At 41.7% G+C, this 10022-nt stretch overlaps 1 protein-coding gene across 1 annotated transcript; it reads right to left on the bottom strand.

Moving 5' to 3' along the window:
- Positions 1 to 302: 302 nt before the first annotated feature.
- On the bottom strand, positions 303 to 1190 carry LOC137989525 (uncharacterized). The gene has a single exon (XM_068835325.1). The coding sequence runs from the start codon at positions 1188 to 1190 to the stop codon at positions 303 to 305; it is 888 nt and encodes a 295-aa protein (XP_068691426.1).
- Between the last annotated feature and the right edge of the window lie 8832 nt (positions 1191 to 10022).

Genomic DNA, 10022 nt, shown 5'->3' with positions numbered 1-10022 from the left:
GTTTTTATGGCTTCTAATTTTAGCACGATTCCTATTCGCTGGCTATGGACAGTTGACTCTGAAATGGCTTTTTTTCCTTTTCAATTCGCTCGCTGAGGTTGTGCTTCATGCTTGTTTTCTTTTAAAACTCATTCGGTTCACGAAAAAATTATTGCCAAACTGGTAAATTCAAAGACAGGCAAAAATTAACGATAAAAACCGACGTTTCGGTGTCTTCATGACGCCATTCTCAAGGAGAAATAAAAATTACAAAGTTTGCGGCGAGGTGTAACATGAAATTAGCATACAGTATTTGAAGCTAATTATATAAATACTTTTGCGCGAATTGAATCGCTTTGCACGTTCAGAGTGGGTTTTAGGTCTCTGATGAAAAGCATTTCATTCACCAAACAATCGAACTTATTTCTACACTTTTTCAGAATGCTAAATCGCCTCAGTAGGTCTTTTGGGACTTCGCCGTGCTGTTCGTGATAGTGTTTATATACTGAAGATGCCTTTTGTTTATGTCCATCCACACGTGTGTGTAAGTGTCCACGCGTATAGCCCACATAACCTGCATCACACAGGTCACATTGAAAACGATAAACGACGCGTTGTTGGTTGACGATCTGTGGCTTAGTTTCGCGTACTTTAAGATCTTGGCCAATTTCTCGGCTAACGAATACTAGCTGGACAGTTGTCTGCACCTTTATGCTCAGATTCTTGAGCTCTTTCTTAACATAATTTGCTGATTCCTGGTCTTTAAACGGTATGACCACACGAACAATGGCTCTTGGTTGTTTGGGCGTCTGTGAGGGCTGCTTATCAACGATTCTAGAATGTAAGAAGGTGTTAATGGTGGAATTTACCAAGCGTTCCGGGTATTTAAGGTGTGCGAAAACTTTCTTTAGGCGATCACACTCTTCAGAGAAAAAGGTCCAGGAGGAAGATAATCGGTGTGCGCGATCAAGCATGGTTGTCAGTAAGCTCCGTTTGTAGCGATTGTCTACATGGCTTTGATAGTGTAATAGTAGACCCGTGCTTGTGGGTTTCACATAAACCTTGGTTTCAATCCGAGGTGCATGGTTGAGTAATTCGGTGCCAAGGAAAGGAAGCTTGCCGTTCTTTTCCACCTCCATGGTGAATTTGACCGAAGTGTGGGCGCTGTTGAGGGTATGCAGGAAAGTAGTTGCTGTTGCTAAATCAGACATTACAGTGAGCGTGTCATCAACATATCGACGGTAAAAGGATGGTAGTTTTCCTTGCCGCTGGAGGGTATCTTCGATGGATGACATGAAAACGTTAGCTAATAAGGGCAAAGTAATTTTCACTGGAAAAACTGATGTCGCACTCATCGCTTCGTGATTCATGCGATATCGCTGTTCAGCGTAAAATTTACCTTGAAAGTCATTAGTTAGGCAATGATTTTTTTCTATAGAAGAAACAAAGAAAACGATTTAATTGTTAAAACACCAAAACGCGGACAATTCGAAACCTTTTATTTTCACAAACCGTACAGGCAGTAAGAATAGATGACCAGGGAGCTCCGCTTTTAGGCTTGGCTAAATCTATATACTAGTGCAACTGAGGGAGAAGCGCTTGCGCTTGACGGTATTAAGCGATTCCAGCCGTACCTATATGGACGGAAATTCACAATTTATACCGATCACAATGCAGCAAAACGGCTAATGTCTGTCCAGGCCCCCACAGGCCCTGTAGCAAGGTAAGAATTGCTCATTCACCAGTTCGACTTTAATATTTTCCATAGGCCTGGCGTGAGCAACGGTAATGCTGATGCCTTATCTAGGCGACCCTACGGCACATTAAAACTTGACGACCTTCATAGCCCAGGATTCCAATCAAAACCAGTACACGACGCAGCGCACAGACCCCGATCTCTGGGAGTTCATTGACTATTTAGAAAGCGAGCATTTACGAGTGGATAATGCTGGGGCAAAGAGAATTCTACTATCTGAAGATATTGGTTTGCTAGGAGACTATGATTTGTTGTGTTATTTAGACCAGTCCAACTAGTGTTACCTTCACCTCTACGTTACGAGGTTTTAGTGTAAACGTTCATGATGACCTCACTGGTGGGTACTTAAATGTTTTCAAAACGTACGAAACCCTGCGAGATCGCTACTACTGGAAAGGTATATACAAAGATGTTGAGCGTTGGGTGTGCTCTTGCCAGGATTGTTTCACACGTAAGAAGCCTAGAAACAAACTCCACGCACCTTTTCTACCAATCCTATTTTCCGATGCTTTTGAAAGGATCGCTATTAATATCCTTGGTTCCTTCGTCTGTTTCATCGAGTATTTATTTAAATGGCCGAAAACCTTCCCCGTAAAAATACGTATGTCGTTACAATCGCCCGCCTACTCACGGACGAAATCATACCGCGACATGGGGAACCATGCACCTTCCTTTTAGCCTAAGGTAATAACTTCTATCGAATCTAGTACAAGAAGTTTGGCTGGCGTCAACATAAAGATGGAAAAGCAATTTAAATTCTGGGTAGGCAAGAACGGAAGCCAACACTAGCCCGTTCTTAAGACAGTCAAACGAAGTTTGAGATTCCGGAGTCCAGTCAAAATTTACGTTCTTATTCGTTAGCTTGTTGAAAGATGAAGCCATTCGGGCAAAACCCTTGATAAACCGCCGGTAATAGTTAGGTAAAAGTAAAGGTAAAGTAACTTTATTTAACGTCGGTAGTTCCCTCAGCTGCGAGGCAGGTATCAATGGAAGCCGACGGTGCTCCCTTTACCCCCCTCCCTCTGTCAGTGCTGCGTTTTACGGGTATTTAAAGCTATAGATACACGGATCAGAGAAAAGTCGAAACAAACGGTTAAGTCACCAAGGATCGAGACGGGGACCTCTCGCTCCTAAAGCCGCACACCAGCCAACTGAGCCACGACTGCTCAAGCCTAAAAATGCCTTAACTCCAGTAACATTGATCGGAACTGGGAATTCCTGAACAGCTCGAATTTTGGCGAGATTTGGCTTTAAACCGTCCGCTGAAACTACATGTGTAAGTATTCAAGCTCAAATTTAACGAAATGTCATTTTCTGGGCTTGAGACGAAGGTTCGCATCCCGTAAGCGTTTAACGACTTGCTCTAGGTGAAACAAATGGTCTTCTAAAAGTGCCCAAAAAATAATGAGGTCATCAATGCATACTAGACAAATATCCCACTCTAAATCCCTTAAAGCATGGCATGGAGAAATTACAAAGCTGGTTGACAATGGGCAACATGAAAACGCCCGAAAAATATGCTGTCAACGTCTTTGTCTTGAGTTTTGTTTTTAGCATAAACAAAATATAGGTTAATTACATTTTTTGTGAGAGAGTTCATTTACCAAGGTACTACGGTATATAATTTTCGTCCAATTTCTGTCGTGGAGTAAAAAAAAAAAGGGGGTTCGAATACATTATTATTAAGAAATTACATACGACTGAGCGCTGACATCCCCGCATGTGATGGTCTGGTGGAACGCTTAAGCTCCACCTTATGCCAGACGCTGTCGATGTTTGTCAGTAGACACCAAAAAGACTGGGATTACTTCATTCCAGCCTCTTTGTTCGCTATTAAAACCTCCCCATCTGAATCAACCGGAGAAAGTCCATTATACTACTTTCTATACGGAAGGGAACCTCTACCCCCTATCAATGAGTGTTTGCTACCACCAGCTGCCCCATCAATCTTTATCGAAGAACATCGTTGGAAAATTGTCAAACAATTTTACATAGCTCAGCAAATTGCGAAGGAAAATATCATGCGAGCACAGTAGAAAGTGAAAAGGTATTATGATCAACGAGCATCTGAGCCAGATTTGGGGCGGGACACAAAGTCTGGGTCTTTACCTTCAAACTTATAAGGGATTGTCCAAGAGCTATTGCACAATTATCATAGCCCATACAGGGTTGTTGAAAAACTTAGTCCTCTCCACTACCGGTTGCACTCATGTACCAACAAATCGCTAGTTCGATAGTTCACGCAAACCGCATGAAACACTCCGTGGATCCGAATGATCGCTCAATCGAACTGCCTTCCAATGATGTTATTGATGAACCTTTTCTCTCTGAAGAAGACCTGCTGGAAGTTAGTTTTGAAAACCCAATGTCGTCTGATTCAGAGGCAGAGTCAAATGAAGTGTCCCTTCTGCAAGCAACCAAGTTAGCCCCGGTAGCTGAACCTAATACTCAGACGGCGTCTTTAATTGACAACCAGACGGTTTTCAACGCCGAGAAACTTATTGACACACTGCAGCTTGACAACTGCAGTGTACAATATTTAGCAAATGGATCCAACTACCCATTAGACGAAGCGACCTGGGAATCAGCCAGCAATATTCTAGATCCCCGATTGCTTGATGATTTCCTCGCTGGGACCTGTGATCTCTCTACGTAACATTATCTTGTGTTTACATTTTCTCGTAGATCATTCACTCGTTTGCTATGACCACGAAGCCATCACCTCTCATCTTGCTCATTGGGCACTCGCTCTTCCGTCGTATGGAAAATTTAATTCCAACTTCACCCTCCCTTGTGTTTCTACAAATTTCCAATTACTGGTGTCTTCTACCGTGCAATTTTACGGCATTGGAGGAAGAACGGTAGCTAAATTGCGCCAATTCGACCTTTCGGTAATTGCACGATTTCGACCTACAATTCTAAACCTCGACGTAAGTTCTAATGCTCTTTGCAACCCATCTTGTACTGTCCATGATCTTAAAAATAATATCATTTGCTGAGTTAAAACATTTCATTTCCAGTACTATGTAACTCAAATAATTGTAGGCCAAATTTTGCCTCAGCTTTATCCGGCGGCGATTTCTCCTTCGTACAACCCGAAGGTCCAGCGACCCAACCACGACTTATATGAATTCCTCAAGGATTTATATTTTGCCTCCTTTTGGCAGCATCCAAAAGTATTCCGTTTCAACTACAGAGCATTCTTAAAGGACAGTGTTCATTTGAACCGCGAGCGCGCGGGTAATCATCTATTAAGCCAGACAGATTCCAATCAGGGGACAAATTTTTGCTCTTATAAATTAACTTAAACTATCTAAGTAAGGTGATATTTATATATATATGACAACCTTTAAGAAGACGTAGCTTTTTGGAATTATTTCTATGTGAAGTACCACTGCCCTACTCATTAGCATCCTTTAATGGATCCTCTTCCTGCTGAGTATACTGCAAAACCATTCGCATGCATAATTGACAGGATGAGTGTGGTTCAGAAAATAAAAGGTGATCGCAAGAGTTTGCGGAGATTGCTCTTTCACGTCAGTTTATGGTCCCACACCAAAACCCAGATAGTGAACGCATTGAAGTTGTCTTCGATGTCTATAAGCAGTATTTCATAAAGAACACTGAAAGATCCAGAGGGGCATCCTGCTGTTATTGGAACGCAGTTCAAAAACTAAACATTGCACCGGGGCATTAAAGTACAGCAGTGGTACAATTTTGTATGCAAATTCAGCAAATAAGCAGAGCCTGCTCACGTTTTTGACCAATGAGTGGAAACAGGAGAGATACAGACAGAGGTTGCTTGACAAGAACCATGGGCACCAAACTGTACTCTCCGGTGAAATATGTGTTTGGGAGAGATAACTGTTCTACGAATGTCGATTCTACGTTGTGAAACAGCTGTGTATTTCTTTAGTAAAACATCCCCTAAAAGATTCGCAACCAGGGAAAAGTAGTCCCTTACGAATTCTTCTAACTGATAAAAACATATCTTTGAACCGTCGGTGTACATTACTAGGGGCCTAGAAATGTCTTTTAAAGGCTTTTGGCTTAATTTGCTGGTTGGGTGCCCTTGAAGACACTCATTATTGCATACAAAGATGTTTGCATATTGTTGACACGTCATAGAGCAGAAAATGTACCCGAATTAGGGTCTACACAAAAAGAAGCCGGAACCCGGTTTCTTCTACATTCGTCACATGCAGCATCATCAAGATTTCCTTCCACTAAGATGTATTCATATTATGTCTTTACAAACCATCCCGTGCCCAATTTTGTCACGCCACATATAGTTTACTGTCGTCCGCCTCACATGAGGTGACAATTATTCTAGCTGATTCCAGTCTCACATGCCAGTCCCTTCTTCTACACTTTGATAATGCTACAAGCAATACTGAACACAGTACCAGAAATCCTTTTATGACTACAGTTGGTTCCCACAATAGCCACAATAGACAGACCTCTTCCGCCATCCGACGTCGCCTGTTGAACTTCTAACCGCCAGGTTAGGAAAAGAAATTTCGTTATTTTCATGGTGAACTGTTTTCTTGCTTCTTCACGGATGTCGGCTCAACTTGTTCCCTTGCATGGAACACTCACGCTTACATTTTTATCAGGAAAAACCCGTGCCCTTTTTAACTGTGGTGTTTGGGGGAGAATAGCAGCCGACTAGATACCAATAAACACAACTGATATCGTTTAATGGCGGATACTGAAAATACACACTTGAGGAGCGCACATGGTAAAATCACGTGACACGAGAGAACCAATTAACATACATAACACAGGATCTTGGGTCTGGGTCTGCTCGAACTTCGCTTGAGGAGGTGATCTGGGGTAATCCTTAGCTTGAGGAGGTGACTAGGAATACTCCTTTGCCACAAATGGCTCTGCAGCTTGTTGAACTTGACCGGGTTGTAAAGGCAGCTCTTCTGTTCTCTCTCCTGCCTCTGGTTGTATCTTAGTTCCCGACAAATCTTTCAGTTGGTCGATGTGTCGCCTCCAGATGAAATCTTCTACTTGTACGCAGTAGGTCATCGGGCCTAACTTTGATATCATGACACCCTTGGTCCATGGATCGCGACTCTTCCTATAATCTCGGGTGAGGACAGGATCTTCAACGCTCAGCTGTCTCTTTGGTGCTCTTAGCTGAAAACTAGATGGCTTAGCGACTTTCTTCCTCAGGTCTGGACGTAGCAGATCTAATCTGGTGCGTAGTCTGCGATTCATTAGCAATTCTGCTGGTGTATATCCAGTAGTGGTGTGCGGCGTGGTGCGATAACTTAGCAAGAATGACGTTATCTTCTGATTTTGGGTCCCTGGATCTCCCTTAGCAGCTTTCATCGATTGCTTGAAAGTTTTTACTGCCCTTTCTGCTTCGCCATTGGAAGCTGGGTGATACGGAGCACTCAATATGTGCTTAATTTTCTTACTTCTGAGGAAATCTTTGAACTCCTGTGCAATAAATTGCGCCCCATTATCTGTAACCAATTCCTCTGGGAGGCCAAGTGTAGCAAACACGGTGCGCAAGGCGTTTATGGTTGCTTCAGCAGTTGTACTGGACATGCGCAACACCTCCAACCATTTGGACTTAGCATCGATGATCACCAAAGATCCACCTTGGAATGGACCACAGAAGTCCACATGCACTCTTTGCCAAGGGTGGTGTGGCCAAATCCAAGGGTTGTCAGAAGTAACTGGTGCTTTTACCGTGAGAGGTTTGACAAATCTCACAGCTGCTCACTAACTATTCAATGTCAGAATCCAGTGACGGCCACCAAACATGTAGCCGCGCTAACGCTTTCATCCGCACAATTCCAGGATGGTTCAAGAGTAGGTCTGCCAACACCGATTCTTGATAATTTGCTTGGATCACCACCCGTGTTCCTCTCAACAAGCATCCTTCCTCCACAGTGAGCTCATTTCTTTAGAGGTAATAACTTTTCAGGTTATCTGGAACCTCTACCTTCCCCGGCCATCCATTTAGAGTGAAATGTGCCATTCGTGACAATGTTGGATCACGTGACGTTTCTTCACATAGAAGTCTGGCATCCACAGGTATTCTAGCTACTTGAAGCTTGTTCACTTCCTTAGCCTCTTCTTCACCTGGCGAGTCTTCGGTGGAGGTCCCACACTGCAGCCTGGAAAACGCGTCTGCTTTTGCATTTTGTTTGGAGGACCGGTACTTGATATCATATTGGTATGCTGACAGCTGGATAGTCCATCTTTGTAAGCACGATGCCGCTATGGGAGGTATCCCTTTCTTTGGACCAAACAGCAACGTCAGGGGCTGGTGGTCTGTCAACAACGTGAAACGACGACCATACAGGAACAGTTGGAACTTGCGAATTGCGAAAATAATGGCCAATGCTTCCTTCTCTATCACCGAGTAGTTTGTCTCTGCAGGGGTCAATGACGGCGAGGCGTAAGTGATTGGACGCTCCTCTCCATCTGCGGTGATATGGGGGATGACTGCTTCCAGCCCGTGTGGTGATGCATCAGTTGGTAACTGCACTTCCAACTTAGGATTGTAGTGGGTAACACGCGTGATGAGGTCAGAGTGTCCTTTAGATCCTGAAACGATTTGGCGCACTCTTGACTCCAACACCATGGTGTGTCCTTGGCCAGCAGCTTGTTGAGCGGACTTGCCAGGGTAGACATGTTTGGGATAAACTTCCGGTAGTAATTGACCAAACCCAGAAAAGATTGTAATTCAGTTTTATTTTGGGGCTCTTGCACTTCCCTTATAGCTTTAACCTTGGCTTGCAATGGATGGATTCCTTGGCGATCTACTATAAAGGCAAAATACTCAATTTGGGGTTGCATAATGGCACACTTTGACTTCTTGAGCTTTACGCCACACCTTTTTACTGACATGCTGAGCATCATCTTCACCAGTGACATTGAGATTGTCCAGTATACCTCCTGTCTGACTAAGGCCATTTATTAAAAACAGGCAACAAGGAAATTGCTAGATAATTGGACAGACAGTTCTGGGATCCCTTTTTATAGACTGGAATTACATTTGCTAATTTAAAACTATCTGGAACTATACCAGTCTCAAAGGAGGCATTGAACAAAACCTCTAAAGGCTTAGATATAAGGGTTTTCAAAATTTTGAGAATGGTGACAAGTATACTAAAAGGACCAGTGGCTTTGCTAGATTTCAGTTTGGTAATTTCGTTTTCAATTTCTTCTGCTGTTACAGGGGAAATAAAAAAGCTATTGCAGGGAGGAGTTTTTAACTACTCTAATGGGGACATTTCAACATTTGGTATTGAGAAAGCAAGGTCCTTTCCAATATTAGCAAAAAAGTTATTTAACTTATCGGCAGTCATATGATTATCAGTTATGACATTACTGTTGGTAATAATTTTAATGGCTATATGACTTGTTGGAGGCTTAAGATGGATAATATGTTTAATACCAGTCCAAATTCTTTTACTATCTTTAATGTATTTTAAAAAAGAATTACTATAATATTGTTTTTGCTTAGTTTTAGATAGTTATTCCTATAAAGTTTAAACTTGGAGTGAAAATAGTAAGATTTGGTCTTCAATATATTTTTAGAAAATTTATTTTTTACTTGAATAGACACTTTTATTCCTTGAGTTATCCATGGCTTGGACTGAAATTTTAATTCTTTCTTAGATAATTGTTTCAGAGGAATGTGTTTATCTACTATATCAGAAAGTGTAGAGTAGAATGAGCAGAACATGTTAGATGGATCAGAGTCAGAATTAAAAATACTATGCCAGTCTATAGATTGCAACTCACTGATTTAGGTCGATTGGTTAAAATTAGAGTAGTCCCTTTTATATACTTGTATATTAAAAGGGAGAGAACTAAGATTACTCAGAATAATAAAATTGGCCAAGTGATCAGTAAGATCATAAACTATATTCCCACTGATAGTAAAATGCTCAATAGAATTAAAGAAAATGTTATCAATTAGAGTAGCAGTGTGACCAGTTATACTGGAGGGTTTTAAACTGTGAGGTTCGTAAAAGAAGGAAGCAAGGGAATTAATGAAATCATCTGATGGCTTGCAAGAATTCAAGAGATTGATATTGAAGTCACCCATTATGAGGGAATACTTATTTTGGAGATGTATGTTTTCAATTATCTTGTTAATATAAACCATAAAAATTATCAAAATTTCCATTTGAGTGTCTACATATAACTCCACAGATTAGATTGGATTGACCGTCACAATTAATCTCTATCCAAAGAGCTTCAAAATCCAGATTTGTAATTGATAGTTCTGGTAGAACAGTGAAAGTTAAAT

This window comes from Montipora foliosa, unplaced genomic scaffold (assembly GCF_036669935.1).
Source record: "Montipora foliosa isolate CH-2021 unplaced genomic scaffold, ASM3666993v2 scaffold_463, whole genome shotgun sequence".
NCBI lineage: Eukaryota > Metazoa > Cnidaria > Anthozoa > Scleractinia > Acroporidae > Montipora > Montipora foliosa.
This window is presented reverse-complemented; position numbering and strand designations above follow the sequence as displayed.

What these genes read in the sequence shown, in the direction of transcription:
- LOC137989525 (XM_068835325.1), bottom strand. Translation starts at nt 1,190, where the DNA reads ATGTCTGATTTAGCAACAGCAACTACTTTCCTGCATACCCTCAACAGC.